Genomic DNA, 19425 nt, shown 5'->3' with positions numbered 1-19425 from the left:
CCCTGTAATAATTCTTTTTTTTTTTTAGTTTACTTATTCATGAGAGACAGAGAGAGAGAGAGAGGCAGTGACACAGGCAGAGGGAGAAGCAGGCCCCATGCGGGGAGCCTGATGCTGGATACAATCCCAGGACTCCTGGATCAGGCCTTGGGCTGAAGGCAGGCGCTAAACCGCTAAGCCACCCAGGCATCTTAAGGGAATTCATCTTGTAAAACTTTCTGTTAGGAGCACCTGGGTGGTTCAGTTGGTGAAGCATGTGCCATCAATTCAGGTCATGATCCTGAGATCGAGCCCACATCAGGCTGCCTACCGGTTTCTCCCTCTCCCTCTATTCCACCTGCCCTGGCTTGTACTCTTGCTCACTCTCTGTCAAATAAAAACAAACAAACAAACCACTTTTTACATGTTAAACAGTAACTCCCCAATCCCCCTGGCCACCAGCGTCATACCTTCCAACTTTCTGATTTTGACTACTCTGAGTGCCTCATATAAGTGGAGTCAAATATTATCTTTTTGTCAGTAGCTTGGTTACTTAGCATGATGTCCTCAAGGTTCATCTATGTTGTAGCAGATTGCAGAATTTCCTTCCTTTTCAGGCATGAATAATATTCATTGCATACACTTGCCACATTTTGTTTATCCACTCATCAGTTGATGGACGCATGTGATGAAGTTTTGAAATACAGGTGAGGTTTGGTGGGGTGAGGTCCGGAGCCAACAACCAACAAAGAATTCTTGAGACGTCTTTGGTGCAAAATGGTGGTTTTATTAAAGCACTGGGACAGGACCCATGAACAGGAAGAGCTGCTGCCCCAGGCCTGTGGGGGGTGGCTGATTATTTACCCTGGGAGTTGGGAGGGGTTTGGGGATAGGTACTCTCTAAGGAATTTTGGAAGCAAAGTTTCCAGGACCTTGAGGTTAGCTATTGTTGGGGCAAGGTCACTTTTACCATCTAATAAAACCTGAGTCATGAGACCCTTCAGATGTGTATCCGTGAGCCATATGCTTGGGGGATGATCGCCAACAAGTATCTTGGGGGGTAAAGATAAAGGAAATTTCTAAAGGAATTTTTATATGTTAAATTAGACTTAGAGGATCCTGGGGGTCAGGCTGAGATTGCCTTTTGCTCTTAGCAAAGTATTAACATTGAGGCATTTGAGTCCATAGAGTAATGTCCCTCTGCCTGTTTCAAGGACTTGTCAATGTGCTGCCCCAGGCTTGTGCTTTGTCCTCAGCTATCCCTGTGTTCCCCCATCACTGGATTGCTTCCATGTTTTAGCTACTGTGAATAATGCTGCTGTGAACATAGTGCAGATATTTCTTTGAGACCCTGTTTCCAGTTCTTTTGGGTATATACTCAGAAGTGGAATTTCTGGCTCATGGTAATTCTAGTTTTAATTTTTCAATGAGCCTACATACTGTATTCCACAGAGGCTGTATCATTTTTAATTCCTACAATAGTGTATAAGGTTCCAATTTTCCCACATCCTTCCCCAACACTTGTTTTCTGTTTTTCTCAATAATCACCATCCTAATCTAATGGTTGTAAGGTGCTATCTCATTTTGGTATGGATTTGCATTTACCTAATGATTAGTGATGTCAAGCGCCTTTTTATGTGCTGATTGCCCATTCATAGATCTTTGGAAAAATGCCTGTTCAAATCCTTTGGCTGTTTTTGAATTATCTGGTTTTTGTTGTTGAGTTTTATTTTATTTTTATTTTTTTAAAGACTTTATTTATTCATTCATAGAGACACAGCTAGAGAGAGAGGCAGAGACACAGGCAGAGGGAAAAGCAGGCACCATGCAGGGAGCCCGATGTGGGACTCAATCCCAGGACTCCAGGATCACGCCCTGGGCTGCAGGCGGCGCTAAACCGCTGCGCTACCGGGGCTGCCCTGTTGTTGAGTTTTAGGAGTTCCCTGTGTTCTGGATATTAATTCAGCAGATAGATGATCTGGAAATATTTTCTCCCATGGATTGCCTTTTTATTCTGTTGATAGTGTCTCTGAATGTAAAAAGCCAAAACAGAACAAAAACTTAATTTTCATCAAGTCCAACTTGTTTTTCTTTTGTTGCATGTGCCTTCGGTGTCCTATTAAAGAAATCATTGCCAAATCCAACGTCATCCTAAGGCTTTTGTCCTGTTTTCTTCCAGGAGTTTTGTTTTGGGTCCTTGATCCATTTTGAGTTAGTTTACATATATGATATTAGGTAAGGGTCCAACTTTGTTCTTTTTGGTGTGATTATCCAGTTTTCCCCCACACCATTTGTTGAAAAGACTGTTCTTTTCCTATTGAATGGTATTGACACCCTTGTCACAAATCATTTGACCCATATATGCAAGAGTTTACCTCTGGGCTCTCTATTCTGTTCCATCTGTCTATAGTCTGTCTTTTTTTTTTTTTTCCTCCCCAAAGATTTTATTTATTCATGAGAGACATACACAGAGAGAGAGAGGCAGAGACACAGGCAGAGGGAGAGAGAGGGAGCCTGATGTGGGACTTGATCCCAGGTCTCCAGGATCACACCCCGGGCCGAAGGCGGCACTAAGCCATTGGGCCACTGGGGCTGCCCTCTATAGTCTGTTCTTAATGCCCATTCCATACTGTTTCGATTACTGAAGCTTGGTGTAGTAGGTTTTGAAATCAGGAAGTGTGAGTCCTCTAGTTTTGTTTTTCTTTTTCAAGAATGTTTTGGCTATTTGAGGTCCCTTGAGATTGCTTAACAATTTTAGGATGGTTTTTCTATTTCTGCAATAAAGTCACTGGGATTTGGTAGGGATTGTATTGAATCATGGATCACTTTGGGTAGTATTGATAATATTGTTCCAATCCATGAACATAGGATATATTTCCATTTATTTGTGTCATCTTTGTTTGCAGCATTTTGTAGTTTTCATTGTACAGGTCTTTCACCTCCTTGGTTAATTCCTAAGTATTTTATTCTTTCTTTGTTATAATTGTTTTTATAATTTCCTTTTCAGATTGTTGTTTGCATATAGAAATGCATTTGATTTTTGTGTACTGACTTTGTATCCTGCTACTTTGCTGAGTTCATGTACTCCCAACAGTTTCTTTGTGGATTCCAGGATTTTCTATATATTAAGATATTATCTGGGGATCCCTGGGTGGCTCAGTTCAGCGCCTGCCTTTGGCCCAGGGCCTGATCCTGGATCGAGTCCCACGTTGGGCTCCTGGCATAGAGCCTGCTTCTCCCTCCTCCTGTGTCTCTGCCTCTCTGTCTCAAATAAATAAACAAATAAATAAATAATCTTAAAAAAAAAAAGATATCTGACAGTTTTACTTTTCTTCCATTTTGGATGCCTTTTATTTTTATTGCCGAATGGCTCAGACTACAACTTCCACTACTGTGTTAAGTAGAAGTGGTAAAAGTGGGTATCCTTGTCTTGTTCCTGATCTTAGAGGAAAGTCAGTCTTTCATCAGTATTATGTTTGCTGTGGATTTTTCATATACAGTTTTTATTAGGTGGAAGTAGTTTCCTTCTTTTCCTATTTTATTGAGTTTTTTTTTTATAATGAAACAGTCTTAAATTTTGTCAGATGATTTCTCTGCATTATGTGGGTGTTTTTTTTTTTCATTTTGTTCATGTGGTATATTAATTACCTCTATCATTCTGACATTCCAAGAATAAATCTCACTTGGATATGGTAATTTTTTAGATTTTATTTATTCATGAGAGACAGAGAGAGGCAGAGAATTAGGCAAAGTGAGAAGCAGGCTCCATGCAGGGAGCCCCAGGTGGGACACGATCCTGGGACTCTAGGATCACACTCCAAGCCAAAGGCAGAGGCCCAATTACTGAGCCACCCAGGTGTCCCTATGTGTGTAATCCTTTTGAAATGCTGCTCAATTCTATTTGCTTCTAGTTTGCTGAGGATTTTTGCATCCATGTTCAAAAGGGATATCAGTCTGTAGTTATCTTGTAATATCTTTGTCTGGCTTCATAGAAGTTAGGAAGCATTCCCCCCTCTTCAATTTTTTGGAAAAGTTTGAGAAGTATTGTAGTAGTTCTTTAAATGTTTGGTAGAGGCATCTGTGGCTCATAGGTTAAGCATCTGCCTGTGACTTGTCATGATCCCTAAGTCCTGGGATTGAGCTTCCTGTTCAGCAGGGAGCCTGCTTTTCCCTCCCCCTCGGTCGGTCCCCCTGCTCGAGTGCTTTCTCTCTCAAATAATCTTAAAATTAAAGATGTTTAAATGTTTCGTAGAATTCACCAGTGAAGCCTTCAGGTCCTGGGCTTTTGTCAGGTGATTTTTGATTACTGATATAATACGAATCTTTCTTTGTGATTCAGTCTCCATAGTTTTTCTGTTTCTAGGAATTTTTCTTTTTCTTTTTTTTTTTTAAGATTTTATTCATGAGAGACACAGAAAGAGGCAGAGACACAGGCAGAGGGAGAAGCAGGCTCCATGCAGGAAGCCTGATGCGGGGCTTGATCCCAGACCCTGTGATCATGCACGGAGTTGAAGGCAGATGCCCAACTGCTGAGCCACCCGGGCTGCACTATAATTACATCTTTATACAATGTGTGCCCCAGAACAATGCATTAGTCTCCCAAGTCATGTAGAAAACAAGATTTGGAGTTACAAACCAAAGGTAGTGAAACTACCTTTTACATTAATAGTTGTTTTCTTTGCATTAGTCTCTTAAATCACACAGCAAAAAGTAGTTACAGGCTAATTGTACAATGTGACCTTTTATAATTGCCTATGTATTTACCTTTATCTAGGTCATTTCTCCATATGGCTGGCTTCAAGTTAATTAATCTTGTTGAGGATGCCTTGTGATGATTCAATTCTCTCTCGCTTTTACATTTTGCTCTTTATTTTTAAAGATTTATTTGTTCATGATACAGAGAGGCAGAGAGACAGGCAGAGGGAGAAGCAGGCCCCATGCTGGGAGCCCGACGTGGGACTCAATTCCAGGTCTCCAGGGTCAGGCCCTAGGCTGAAGGTGGCACTAAACCGCTGAGCCACCCGGGCTGCCCTCTTTTGCTTTTTTTAAATTCCACATGAGTGAAATTTGATGGAGACTTGGGCTGTTTCCATACTTGGCTATTGTAAATAATGCTGCTTATACGCAGGGGTGCGTGTATCCCTTGGAATTAGTGTTTTTACATTTTTTTGAGCAAATTCATTTTTTAAAAAATATTTTGAGGTAGAGAATGAGCTAGGTGAGGGGCAGAAGGAGAAGCAAACTCTGCACTTAGCAAGGGGCCCAATGCGAGACTCGATCCTGGGACTGATCATGACCTGAGCCCAAGGTAGGCATTTCACTGACTGAGCCACCCAGGTGCCCCTTCCTCCATTACTTCTTCAAATACTCTTTGCCCCTTTCTCTCTCCTCTTTCCGGGTCTCCCATGATGTTCCTTATTGGTCCTGGTTATGATGTCCTGGAGGCCTATTAGGCTCTGTTCACTTTTGCGCATTTTTTTTTTTCCTATTTCTCAGCCTCAGTAACCCCCACTGTCTTTTCTTCAGTATCTGATTCTTTCCTCTGTCTGCTCAAATCTGCCTCTGAAGCCCTCTGAACTTCTGAGTTATTGGACTTCACAGCTCCAGAAGTTTTTTGGTTTCTTTTCAGGTTTTCCACCTCCTTAATGATAATTGTTTTGTTCACACGTTTTCTTGAATTTCTCCACACCTTTAGCTCTTTAAGTACCTGTAAGGCCATGGTTTTAAAGCCTTTGTCAGACATGTGTGCCATTAAGTCTTTTCAAGAACAGATCCTTTATTTTTGGGATGGCTGGGTGGCTCAGTGGTTGGGTGCCTCCCTTCAGCTCAGTACATGATCCTGGAGTCCCGGGATTAAGTCTCACATCGGGCTCCCTACAGGGAGCCTGCTTCTCTGGGTCTCTTACGAATAAATAAAATCTTAAAAAAAAATAAAGACTTTGTCAGATTTATTCCTAAGAGGGCCCATGAGTGAGTGGCTCAGTCAGTTAAGTGTCTGCCTTTGGCTCAGGTCACTGTCCCAGGGTCCTGGGATAGAGCCCCACATCAGGCTCCCTGCTCAGTGGGGAGCCTGCTGTTGCTTCTGCCTGCTGCTCCCCTTACTGTGCTCCTTCAAATAAAATCTTGAAACAAAACAAATCTGGCAAAGATGTACAAAAGATCTGTATACGTGGACCTATAAAATACTGGCAAAAAAAAAAAAAACCAGATTATAATCTATAGATTCAATAATCGTAGATTTTCTGTAGAAACTGGCAAGCTAATTCTGAAATTCACATGAAGATACAAAGGACTGGGCACCTGGGTGGCTTAGTTGGTGAAGCCTCTGCCTTCGGCTGGAGTCATAATCCTGGGGTCCTGGGATAGAGCCTGGCATCCAGCAGCATTGGGCTCCCTGCTAAGCTAAGCGGAGAGTCTGCTTCTCCCTCTGCCCCTTCCCCTGTTCATGTTCTCTCTCAAATAAAGAAAATGCAAAGGACCTAGAACAGCCAAAGTAACTTTTAAAGTATAAATGGCTAGCTGGCTCAGTAGGTAGAACATGCAACTCAGGGGTCCTGAGTTCAAACCCCACACAGGGTGAGCCTACTTAAATGATTAAAAAAAAAAAAAAGTTATAAAATTGAAATCAGGTGTTAACCAAGAATTAATAGTAAATCGTCAATAATCAAGACCACATAGGACAAATGGATGTAAATCATCTTTGATTTTTAACAAAGGTACAAAAGCAATGGAGTGGAGAAAGAACAGCCTTTTCAACTAATGTTGCTAGACAACTCAGTATCTGTGTGCAAAGAAAATGAACTTAAAGTCATGCCTGGACCCGTACCCATAGATACAGTCAAAATGGATCACAGGCATAAACCCAAAACCTTTTTGCATAAAAATAAATTTTAAATTTCTAGAAAACTTATCTCTTGGGTTAGGTAATGATTTCTTAGAACAACAAAAGCACAATTCAAAGAAAAACAGGGCAGCCCGGGTGGCGCAGGGGTAAACCGCCGCCTGCAGCCCAGGGTGTGATTCTGGAGACCTGGGATTGAGTCCCACGTCAGGCTCTCTGTATGGTGCCTGCTTGTGTGTCTGCCTCTCTCTGTCTCTATGAATAAAAAAAAAAAAAAAAAAAAAAAATCATACAAAGAAAAGCAGAGTTCATCAAAATTAAATCTCTGTTCTTCAGAGACACCGTTAAAAAAATGAAGAGAAGCCACAGACTGGGAGAAGACCTTTAAAAAATCAAGGTAACAGGACTTGATTGTGTGTTTCACAAGTGTATATACTTTGCCAAAATTTATCCAAGTATACCACTTTAAATGTGTTTATTTTCTAAAAAAACTAATAATAATAATAAAGGCTGTTTAAAAACCAAAAGGTTTTTAAAAGCTAATCCTATTAAAGACAGATACCAATGCAACCAGAAATTTCCTAGGATTACTTCAGCGCCTTTATATATCAGGAGTTGGACTTTTTATTTCTCTCATACTTTTCTCAAAATAAATATTTTCAATTTAGAAATAAATGCATGGAAGAATATAAAAATCATACTCCTAAAAATTTCTTCTATGTTCTTTTAGTCTTTTCTATTTTCCACAGACCAAACCAACCAAAAAGTGATTGGGGGGGGAAAACTCATCATACCACAATGAATTCTTTTGAAAGGTAAGTATACACTTTAATTATTTTTAAGAATATATTTATATTTTTAAAAACAGGACATGTATAAACAGCATGGCTGATTCTGACCAAACCCATGCTGGTAAGCTCTTGAGAACCACTGGCTGTGCTGACAGTAGTACTGGCACAGACAGACAGAGTAAGAATAAATAGTGCTTTGGGGAGAGTAGTGATCGATAAGGAAAGTGAAGATGTGGATGCTGTAGCAGGAGCAACTCCCCAGTACTGATATGTGCAAAGTTCAGGTCTCCAGGACAGAAATGGCCCAACCCAACAGCCTCCCAACTTGGCTGCCACCTGCAGGGGGTAGATGCAGTCCAGCACAGTGGGCACAGGGATGGGGGGGAACACTCAAGGAACAGTTCAGACAAGCATGTGTGTTTGTACACACATCCCCACAAAGGGCATTGCACTCTATAACAGAACTGTACACAATTTAACAAAGGAGCTTCTAGCCTCCCTGTCACCTCTTTGGCAGTAGGTCAGGCCATCTCAACTTCTGACACCTACACATCCTCATCAGGAGGAAGGCTATCCTGTGTGGTGGAGACAGAGCTCAGGTGAGAGAGCAAAGCTATCATAGCTATCACATTAAATGAACATCCCTAAGCAAAAAAGATGTTAATTACCAATTATAAGTGTACAACAAGCCAACGTTACTTCACGTCCCATACCCTGAGGATGGGCAAAATCATTTTCCTACACAGTGGTGAAAATGCAACAAAAGCCCTTGATCGTGCTTCAGCAAGTAGAATTATGGGGTAGAGAGAGAATTAGGTTCCATCTGCTAAAATTTGCACTTACAGCTATAAACTAGGTTTTAATGTTATTTCTTGGGTCAAAACAAAATCAAGTTTTTGAAGACCCGTGAAGCCTATGATGGACTTTCATCTCTAACACTCATTCACTTCTCAAAGTTAGGCCCATGGTAGTGGAACCTGTCTAGATTTTTAAGCACACCTAAACTCAAGAAAAATCAAGCCACCTCTGTATAATTAGATCTAGTCTAGGCACAGGAAGCCAAGCTGGGTGACTGATCAGGACTTCTCAGGACTGGATGTTGGTCGAATTGAGGATTCGAGAAGTAGCATCAGATTTGGAAGCCTTTGAAAGTTCTCGCTGTTGAAAAATAAATAATGTCAGTGGGAATACTGTCCCTCTCCTGCATGCCCCACCCTTGTAAGCATGGGTTAAGTGTCAGCACAAAGTCCCCTGAGGGCTGTTTGTCTGAGACCAAGGTCCCTCTCCAGCACAGGTTTTGTTAGAAACACAAGATGAGAGACTTTGAGCACCATTCTATTAGTGATAGATTTAAGTCTGTGCACATGGACTCTAGGACCCCTTTCCTTAGCCAGTGCATTCTGTTACAACTTCACAGAAGAGAAATCCCTTACATTTCACAACTCTCTTGAGTTGTCAAGCTAGGCAGGCAACAACCTTTGGTCTTTTGAGCCCTTTATAAAGCAAGGGGCCAGACCATTTATCTACCAATCCCTGGGGCTGAGGGCCTTGTAACCTGCTGGTGATTTGATCTCATGCTGGAGTACATGGAATAGAAGAAGGTAAAGCATGCATGACCATTAGAGACAGAAAGACGTTAGTAGAGGTTAGGCTACTGGCTTTCGTGCTGCCTGCAACCAAAACCAGATGAACCTCCCCTCCCTAGGTCTTGCCATAAAGATAAGCAGGTACAGTTAAGCCCCATATCATCATCCACTTGGGGTTTGGCTCAGCAAGCAAGCAAAAGAACATGGGACCCTCTGCCCAGCAGTCAGCTAGCCAGAGCAACATTCACTTCTCTAAATAAAAGCATACCAATCATGTAATTTGAAGGAAAAAAAAGTGCTGTAACATAAAGCTAGTTTCAACGTTCAAAATAAGTTCTAGTCTTGGGCAAGTGCCCTAGTCTCCGTCACTGCAGCAACGAGAGTTGGCAGGATGGCTTCAAGGCCATGACCCCCCCATGGGTGAGGAGCAGTCTTGCCTCTCAACGGGAAGAGGCTGAGGGAGTTAGGGAAGGGGCACTGCAATTAAGTGTTAGTAAAGACAGAGCAGGTTACTAGGAAAGAGGAGTGCCTGGAAAAACCTCTTTCAGCGCTGCACACGTATGCTTTAGCAGCTCAATGTAGTATAAATAGGTAGAGGCAAGGAAACGAGCATCAGTGAGCTCACAGGAGACAGGAAGTTATCAGTTCAGCCCCAAGGGGTTAGTAAAGCATATACTCCAGGAAATAATCAGCACACAGGCCAAGAACCTCATGATAGGCAGCACACAGCTGGGGCGCCCCTCCCATGATGGTGCCTCTCCTTTCCAGCACATTGGAGGCCGCTGGTATCACAATTAGGGAGGGAGAAGGTCTTCTAGTTTGAAATACGTGATAAAAAAAAAAAAAAAAAAAAACTTTGCCTGACTTTATGTAGGGCTGAGAATCCAATTCAAGTCTGAACAAGTGCTCTTGTTAGTCAGCAGGTTAGGCTGTTGGAACTTGATTCAAAGTATTTTTAAGGCCCACATTAGGAATTCCTGCTTCCTTTGTAAAAAAAAAAAACAAAAAAAACAAAAAAACAAAAAACAAAAAACGCTCTATGAGAGTACAGCTGAGATTATTGGTTAGTGTAGCCCCTTGCCCAGACGGGAATTAAGCCAGCAGACGTGACAGATCAGTTTAGATAATGGACATGGGACATGCAGGGGTTGCCATACAGACCTGAAGCCCAACAGTGGAGCTGTCAGAGAGGGATGGATCCTTCTAAGAACAAAGAATTACGACAATTACCAAGAACTCCACCAAGAGAGCACCAGGCCAGTGATCAGAGGGTCACCTCCTGCAGCCAGGGAATGGTATTTCTTAGGCAGAAGGATCCAGGTTAAATGTCAAGTTGCTGCTGCCAACTTCCTTCTTAAGTATTCCCTTAAGCCACCCCACCCATGCCATGGTCAAGACAAGAAAGGGATTTTCAGCCTCCAAAGAACTGTCCTAACAGCCTGGGTGCCCTTGGGAAAATACCCACTCTGCCCCAACTGTGTGCTCCCCAGAGACTGGTAGATATTAGGAAAAGGTGAATTACCGCAAACTCAGAATAGGTGCTGGCAACAGAATTAATGCTGAAGTTGCGCTGGAGGGGAGCCAAGGCGGGGTACCCACCGCTCAGGATGCTGCCATTGAGCTCCAGGTTCTCCTTGTTGGCTCCGTTCCTGCCAGCCTGGGGTGTTTTTTTCCCCAAACAAGTGGAAGTGATGATTGGCTAGAGGGAAAAGAGAAATCTGTCCATCATACTTATAATGACCACAAACACGTGCATGCACATGTGCAAATGGCCAAAGGCTGATACTATCGTTATATTATTCATGGGTCTGTAAATCTTCTACTTTTGGTTAAAAAAAAAAAAAAAAGAATTCTTAATGATTTGCAGAATTCTTTTTTTTTTTAATTTTTTTAGATTTTTAAAATTTATTCATGAGAGACACAGAGAGAGGCAGAAACAGGAAAGAAAAGCAGGCTCCATGCAAGGAGCCCGATGTGACTCCGAGATCACGCCTTGAACTGAAGGCAGAGACTCAACCACTGAGCCACCCAGGCATCCCACAGAACTCTTCTTTTGAGCATAGTCTGTAAAATACCTGAAAGACACATTTAGCACATATTCCCCACCTCTCCTTATGTGAGAGTACCCCGACTCTGTCTAGCAGTCGTGTCGCTGGACTGGAACCCACACACTAGGCCAACACTCAGCAGCAGCTAAAGACTAGGCTTTGAACTAAGCCCACAGAATCACATCCCAGTGATTCCCATGATACTAATGGGGTTCAGAATGACCATTCTGTTTTTTTTTTTTTTTCCTCTCAGGTAAGCTAGCTCACTCTCAGCATCTCAATGAAAACAGACTCCAGGGATCTTAGAAATTGGAACCAACAGGTGGGACACCTGGATAAATGGGCTGGAGCTGTGTTGGGGATGTCCTTGTACACAGAGCATACTAACCTTGCTGCCAGAAGGTGGAAGTCGAGACACAGGGGAACGGTAGACTGTCCCCCCAAAGGCAGGCCGGATGCTGCTGTTGGCTGTAGCATTGGACATGGTAGTAGTGTTTAGCTAAGAAGAACAGAGATTACGGAGGTGTGATAACATGCTCAGCAGCCCATCCCTACACCACACTACAGAGAAAGGAATATTAGGGAAGAGTCTAAGATAGGTTTCCATGGTTAAGAGCTTTGAGGACACCTATGGTAAGTGTTCAAAGCCAATTTCTATCTGGATTGAACTATAAAATGGTACAGCTTTTTTGTTTCTGTATCTATCATATTTAGGGATTTACCCAAGAGAAATGAAAGCAGACATCCATACAAAGACCTGTATATAAATATAGCCCAAACACCACAAACAAGCCAAGTGTCCATGCATAGGCACAAGCAAATTGTGGTTGAGTCATGGAAGGGAATACTGCTCCCCAATAAAAAGGAGTGACCTATTAAATATGCAACAACATAGGTAAATTTCACAAAAACCATGCTAAATGAAAGAAGCTAAACCAAAAAAAGAATACATTCTGTATAACTGCATTTATATAAAATGTTAGAAAATGCAAACTAATTAGTGGTGACAGAGCAAATCCGTGGCTGCCAGGGACTGTGGGAGAGTAAGGGAACACATAGTGGCAAGAAGAAACTGCATGCAATAGCTGTGTTCACAGTCTTGACTGTGGTGATGGTTTCATGATGGTTTCAGAATGTATACATATGTCAAAACTTATTAAAGCATACACTTTATGTGCCAATTTTACTCAATAAAACTAAATTTAAAAAAAAAAAAGAACTCTAGGTAGAGACACCTAGATGGCTCGGTCAGTGGAGTGTCTCTGACTCTTGATTTCAGCTCAGGTTGTGATCAAAAGCATGGGCACACACTCTCTATGATAGATAAATCTTAAGTAAAATCTAAAAAATGCGATGTAATAATGATAGGGAGCTGGTTTAATAAATGATAAGGACAGAATGGACAGCTAATAATGAGTGTGTGTTTGAAGACAGTTTAATGCTATGAAAAAAAAAAAAAATCACAACCAATACCAGGTAGGGAAAAGACAAATTATATGTGATCTCTAGTTTGTAAAAATACATTATTTTAAAGCCTTTTTAGGGGCGCCTGGGTGGCTCAGCAGTTGAACATCTGCCTTCAGCTCAGGGCATGATCCCAGAGTCCCAAGATCGAGTGCCCCATCGGGCTACTTGCAAGGGCCCTGCTTCTCCCTCTCCCTCTGTCTCTCTCATGAATGAATAAATAAAATCTTAAAAAAGAACTTTTTAAAACCAGGGAAAACACCAGATATTTTCAATGATCCTCTTGGAGTTTATTTTAGGCAATTTTTTTTTAAAGTAAACTCTACCTCTAACGTGGGGCTTGAACTCTCAGCCCTGAGATCAAGAGTCACATGTTCTACTGACCGAGCCAGCTGGGCCAGCTGGGTACCCCTGAGGTGATTTTTAAGCTATAGGTTATAAAATATTAAGCTGAGGAAAGAGAAGGGAAGTAATGCTTTATTCCATTTATCTAAGAAAAGTTTAAAAAATCCTCCCCAAGCTCCTGCTCTAGAGATTAAGGAGTGCTGAATATTCCATTTTCTAAACAAGAAAGTCTTTCACAGAATACCATGGTCACTTGTTGGAATTCCAGGATGAACCTTTGAATGCTACTGGGGGTACGGTATAGTCTTCCATTCATACTTTTAGGTGAATCCAACCCAGAAGGTCTAAGAAACCCTTTCTCATCTGTTGGGCAGAAGCCAAAATGTGGCCAAGAGTCCTAGCCTCAGCAACACCCCCCATAAACAGCGGTTCATAGCCTCACGTTTACCTTACGCACTTTGCCAGGCCTGTTAGGTGTCAGGCCTTGCCGCTTGTTGGGGGTTCGGGGAATACTGCCATAGAGCATCTCTGTCTCTGTCTGCTTCTTGTTCTTGAGTTGCTGTGTGTCAAAGTCAGAGGCAATAGTGATAAATCTCAGGAAGGGAACAAGTGTGAGATGGGACAAAACAGGGCCAGAAATCTAGTGCCAAGTCCCTATACCCGGGGCTACGTCTTCAGCCACCCCACACCCATGACAGAGACCCTGGGCTGTTCACATCCCACTGTCCCCTCGTCCCACACTGTGCTCGCTCACTCTTTCTTGCTTGGCTCGTTCCTTCTCCAGTCGATGCATCTCCCATTGTTCCATCACATACTCCATGAATTTCTGTCCATTCACCACAAATGCCTTCGAATGCTCCTGTTCCCATGTTTCAATCCGTGCCTTCAACTCCTCTTCCAACTGAGACCACAGACAAGGACATGCTAATTATTTCAACTCTTTGATATAAATATAAAGCCTGAATGAAATGATTCTCCCAAAGGAAGACGCCGCCCCAGAGCACCATGAGCCAAACGAACTTCAGGTTGCTAGACCCACATGAGTAGAGGTCAGAGTGACCAGGAGGCAAAGCCTAGGGATAGTTTATTCATAACACATGAAGGTGGGAAAGGGCAAGAACCCATAGTCTAACTCGGGTTTTGGCACCTAAAGCTGGAGGCAGCACTGGGGAAGATGAGCAGCATGAAATAGGCAGTGTATGTTAAGAGCACCACTATCCGGGTTCCGACCTGATCTACTGCTTATTGACTATGAAAAGGTGAGCAAGTTACTTAAGTTCTCAGGGCCTCCATTTCCTCATCTACAAAAATGGAAATGATACCAATTCCATAAGGATGCTGTGACAACTAAATGAATAAATAAATGGAAAATATTCTGCAATAGTATCTGGTACTTAATTCAATAAATGCTAACAATTATTATTAAAATAGACAACAGGAGGGGTGCCTGGGTGCCTCAGTTAGCTGGTACCTGCCTTCGGCTTGGGTCATGATCTCTGGGTCTTGGGATTGGGCCCTGTGTCAGGCTCCCTGCTCAGTGAGGAGTCTGCTTGTCCCTCTCCCTTCCCCCATCCCCCCGTGCACTCTCTCTCTCTGATAAAATCTTAAAACAACAACAACAACAACAACAAAAAAAAAACATAATGAAGCTCACAGCACTTTTTCAAAAGCTTGCCTATGTTATGGGCTGAATTGTACCCTCCTCAAATTCATGTTTAAGCCCCTACCACCCCCAGTACCTCAGAATGTGGCTTTTTTGGACATACATGTAATGAAGTTAAAATGAAGTCATTTGGGGAAAAAAAATAAGATCATTTGGGTGGGTCCTAATCCAACATGACTGGTGACCTTAAGAGAAAATATGGACATAGATACATAGAGAAGAAAGGTCATGTTGGGATGCCTGGGTGGCTCAGCAGTTAAGCATCTGCCTTTGGCTCAGGGCCTAGGCCCAGGGTCCTGGGATTGAGTCTCACATCAGGTTCCCTGCTTCTCCCTCTGCCTATGTCTCTGCCTCTTTGTGTTTCTCATGAATAAATTAAAAAAAAAAAAAAAAGCCATATGAAGATACAGGGAGAAGGCAAATCATCCACAAGTCGAAGAGGCCTCAGAAGAAACCAACCATATTGATAGTTGATCTCAGACTTCTAGCCTCCAGGATTGTGAAAAAATAAATTTCTGTTGTTTAAGCAATCCAGGCTGTGGCACTTTGCTATGGCAGCCATAAAAAGCCAATAAACCGTGATATTCAAGGCTTACACCAGGAAGGCTCGGTATATACTTACCACCCTCGCCTAAGCACTGGAAGAGAAGACAGTTCTGGGGCAAGACAATTCAAAGCAAAGGATATACAAAAAGGTATTTTGTAGCCAAGCACCAAAAACTCTCAGCGGCAGTTATTACCTTAGGAAGTGTTTTTTGAAGCTTGGCTCGTTGCTTTTCTTCTTTTAGAAGATTTCCTCCACGGTTTGTAAATCGACTTGGATCTGAAGCCTTTCTCTGTGAAAAATACCTTTTAATTAGAGTAAGCCCTGAGAGAGTCAGACTAGTTACTTCTGCTAAGATTCCCTGTTGTCAAACTAACACATATTAAGGAGACTCTCAGTTTTACGTTCCCATCCATTGTCAGCGATGAGAAGCTGTGGTGTTCTAAGAGAAGAGAGTGGGGTGTGAGTACTATAGGCATATGCAAGATCATCCAATGGCATGTAGGAAAAGTACTGTTTCCTTTTTAATCTAAAAGTATGATAGGAAGTGCCTGGGTGGTTCAATCAGTTAACCGTCTGCTTTTAGCTCAGGTCATGATCACAGGGTTCCTGAATCGAGACCCTCGTCAGGCTCCCTGCTAGCAGGGAGTCTGTGGCGGCTGCTGCTTCTCCCTCTCCCTCTCCCCCTGGCTTATGCTCTCTCCTTCTCTCTCAAATAAATAAGTAAAATCCTTAAAAAAAAAAAATAATATACGCTTTAACGTGTAATGCACAATGTCATTGGTTCCCTCCCTTGGTTCTAATGTCAAAGATGACTGTCAGTTATAGGGAATGAGACATGTGGAGGGACAAGGGAGAGGTCTACACTCAGGAGGGCTTAGGGTGGCACCCCTACTTGCCCACTCACTCCTAGCATATTGACAATGCAGCTTAAATGTGCCCAGTTAAGAGGCTGATAATCTGGTTTTTATGAAATCAACACTCACAAAATGGGCAAGTAAAAATGTAAAGTGTTAGGCTTCTTTTCCACTTCTTGTTACTGTATCGTGTATACAGTGTATCACAACGGTATTTAAGCCTGTAATTTGTATATATAAATTAGGTTTACACACTCAAAAAGCAGAGCAGATCATCAGAAAACCAGAAACAATCTTGACAATTTGGAGGCAAAGCCTATGAAGAAATTGTTTCCCATCAAGACCGCTTGATTGGTGAATGCCTATAAACACTAACTGAAGGGGATGGCAATTTGTTTCTGATTTTTCCCTAAATACTGGCATGTCAATGAGACCCTTCCTTCTTGCTTTCAACCACAAGTTAAGGAGTAGCTGAGGGCTAGAACATCTGTTCTCAAGCAGCTGTAAGACCTCATACAGCTCTCTCCATTTGAATCCTAGTTTCTAGCCTGTGACTTTGAAGGGATTGACTGATTCTCTAACGGCCTCTTCAAGCTCAGAGTGAGTTTCTTCTCCCCTACAAGTCTCGTCTGGCTTATCCAAGACCCAGCCCCTAGCTCTGAAAAGTTCAGAGGGAAGCTATGAGTACCAAGTCTGTCAGAAAAAATGGAATTCAGACTATAGAAATGTGCCCTAACACTTAGAAAGGCAACTTTCTAAGAAGACCACGAAGTTGGAATGTAAGCATATTACGAACTACCTGCCCCAACATTCACTATCTCCTTCCTTGGTACGGAGAACCTGAATTTATCTGTGGTAGCAGCTCCCCCAGCCTCAGCAGCAGCTGGTGTGCAGGCAGAGGTGCTGGAAGAGCCCTCAGAGGGGCTGGAGGGTCAATACTCAAAGTGCAACAGTAAGAGTTCTAAAGTCACCGTGGACCTGAGGATAATGTTCACCTCTCAGTGGGTGGGGAGCCATGCATGGGCTGGAGAAGCCTGGGGCACCCCTGGCTGTGAAACAGCCATACCTGCCCTGGACTTCCTACATGCAAGGAATGCTACTTTCCTGAAGGCACTGATGGTATTCTGTGTCCCACGTACAAGCTTCACAAATACAGAGGAGTTAGTGGTAATTCAGAGACTTCGTGATAAAGACAGGGTGTGAGAACCCTGGCAGAGAGCAAAGGAGAATGCACCCTGGCTCCGTGCAGGCTAGGCCTTAACAACTGATTATGGACTCCATGGAAACAGAAGCTGGGGTGGTACCTCAAACTCCAAGAAAAGCCTCCAGCTTTCTTCCCACTTCTGGACACCTTCAAAGAGTTCTTTGTGGACCTCATAGTAGTTTTTTAACCGCACAATCTCAGCATCATGGAGCTGGAGCAGATTTTCTGTGTAGTCCTCTGCGAGATACAGACCCAGTAGTTTACAAAAATTCTAGCGTTTAGTAGCCCAATTTACTAGTCCCTCATTTCAACTTCCTTCTTCCTTATAGTAAAAGTGACACATGCAGTAAGTATAGACTGCAGATGATAAAGCCAGCCCTATCACATGATCAACCTGGGGAAGGGGCACTAAGGGCTAAGGTATGGGCTAAGACTCTCAAAGCTTTAGGGCATCTCTGACCTTGTTCTAGGTCTCCTTCATATTCTTTCTTTCCATCCTGCTCACAGAAAATGTCTAAAAATTTAGTAGACAATCTCATCTTTATACTCAGTTCAGGCCAGACCAGAATTCCGTTTAGCTCCTGGGAATGAACTCCATGGGCTCAGATGTGGGCTTTGCTATTTACTTGCTACATCCCTCTGGGTTAAGTTGCTGAACATTTATGTACCTTCATGTCCTCACCTCTTGCCATGAGGATTCACTGAGCCTGGCATAGAGTAAGCACCTGATAGACGAGCCTCACAACTACAGACTGTGGTGATTTACTATATCAGAAATCAAGAGACCCTTTGCTAGAAGCATCTGCAAATGTTAATTATACAGGAATGGCAGTTTATGCTAAAAGGCTTGAAAAGGTGCTCTATCTGTTCAGTAAGGAAAATACGTGCTGGTGAATGGCTGCCTTCATAAAGACAAGTGAGGAGGCCACAACAAGAGCACTGTGTTTTGGGCAGCCCGGGTGGCTGAGCAGTTTAGCACCACCTTCAGCCCACGGCCTGATCCTAGAGACTCGGGATCGAGTCCCACGTTGGGCTCCCTGCATGGAGCCTGCTTCTCTCTCTGCCTCTCTCTCTGTGTCTCTCATGAATAAATAAATAAAATCTTAAAAAAAAAAAAAAAATCACTGTGTTTGTACAAACCATCATAGTAAGGGGCAAAAGCTTGTCTCTGCTCCTGGCTGTAGAAACACTGGTCCCAGTACTGAGCCAGCTCCACTCGAATTGCCTCAATCACTTTCTTCATGTTTTGCATCTTCAGTTCTTCCAACCTATCCACTTCCAATTGCAGCTGTAACATAGAGACTTAGTAAAGGTGCTTGCCATACATTTGCTTTCACATAGGAAGGCAAAAGTTCAAAAGTCCATGCCCCACACCCCAAATAAAATTGTAACACAAAGCTAGAGTTAAATCAACAGTTTTTTGGAGGTGGAGGGTGGGGAGAGCAAGCATGAGAGCAGGGAAATGGCAGAGGGTAAGGGAGAGAACCTCAGGCAGGCTCCGTGCTGGGCCTGGGGCTCGATCTCATGACCCTGAGATCATGACCTGAAGAGAAATCATGAGTCAGGTGCTCAACCCACTGAGCCACTCAGGTGCCCCAACAGACACTTTTTATAACACTGATACCATGGGAGCCAGAAACCTAAGAAATGTACACAAAGGAGAGAAGATAAGCTGGCTACGGCCACCCTGGTCTAATGCTTGCCTTAAAAACAGGCTCACTTGAGGCAGACGCTGGTAAAGACAATACACGTGACACTAGTTGCGACTGCTGACCCTCTGCCCATTGGATTTCTTACCGCTTTCTTGACCTTGGCCTTTGATCCAGTCATAACCGTGGCCACAGCTTCTCTCTCTTCTGCAGGTATTTGCAACCTGTCCCAGAGCTCTCGGATCTGAGCTCGCAGACCCTCACACACTGCTTCATTTTGTGATTTTCTCATTTCCAGCTATAGCAAGGAGAGCCAATGATTATGGCAAAGATAGCAACACAAAAGCCAGCCCTGTAGCTTCCTGCAAAGAAATGTCTGGACCCACACAGAAAAGCACTTTTACTAGACTGTGAAGAGGTGTGTTTTCATGACTTGGAACACAAACTGTATAGC

The 19425-nt window shown here is 42.9% G+C and overlaps 1 protein-coding gene across 11 annotated transcripts in view; it reads right to left on the bottom strand.

The window, feature by feature from the left end:
- Window positions 1-6663: 6663 nt before the first annotated feature.
- The window catches only part of PRC1 (protein regulator of cytokinesis 1), a 27349-nt gene continuing 14587 nt past the window's right edge, over window positions 6664-19425 (bottom strand). For 5 of the 11 annotated variants that reach the window (XM_072800211.1, XM_072800264.1, XM_072800255.1 and 2 more), the window contains 10 exons: window positions 19120-19269; window positions 18463-18610; window positions 17423-17559; window positions 15458-15553; window positions 13809-13955; window positions 13503-13613; window positions 11634-11744; window positions 10720-10896; window positions 10359-10400; window positions 6664-8769 (listed from right to left, as the gene is read on the bottom strand). In XM_072800211.1, the coding sequence (XP_072656312.1) occupies window positions 8698-8769; window positions 10359-10400; window positions 10720-10896; window positions 11634-11744; window positions 13503-13613; window positions 13809-13955; window positions 15458-15553; window positions 17423-17559; window positions 18463-18610; window positions 19120-19269 (1191 nt within the window). In that variant the 3' untranslated portion in view covers window positions 6664-8697. The remainder of the gene's footprint in view (window positions 8770-10358; window positions 10401-10719; window positions 10897-11633; window positions 11745-13502; window positions 13614-13808; window positions 13956-15457; window positions 15554-17422; window positions 17560-18462; window positions 18611-19119; window positions 19270-19425) is intronic. The other 6 variants (XM_072800282.1, XM_072800300.1, XM_072800219.1 and 3 more) reach the window with 5 other exon arrangements.

The sequence above is a fragment of the Canis lupus genome, chromosome 2, assembly GCF_048164855.1.
Source record: "Canis lupus baileyi chromosome 2, mCanLup2.hap1, whole genome shotgun sequence".
Taxonomy (NCBI): Eukaryota; Metazoa; Chordata; class Mammalia; order Carnivora; family Canidae; genus Canis; species Canis lupus.
The sequence above is the reverse complement of the archived record's forward strand: the minus strand, read 5'-3'. Positions and strand labels throughout refer to the sequence as shown.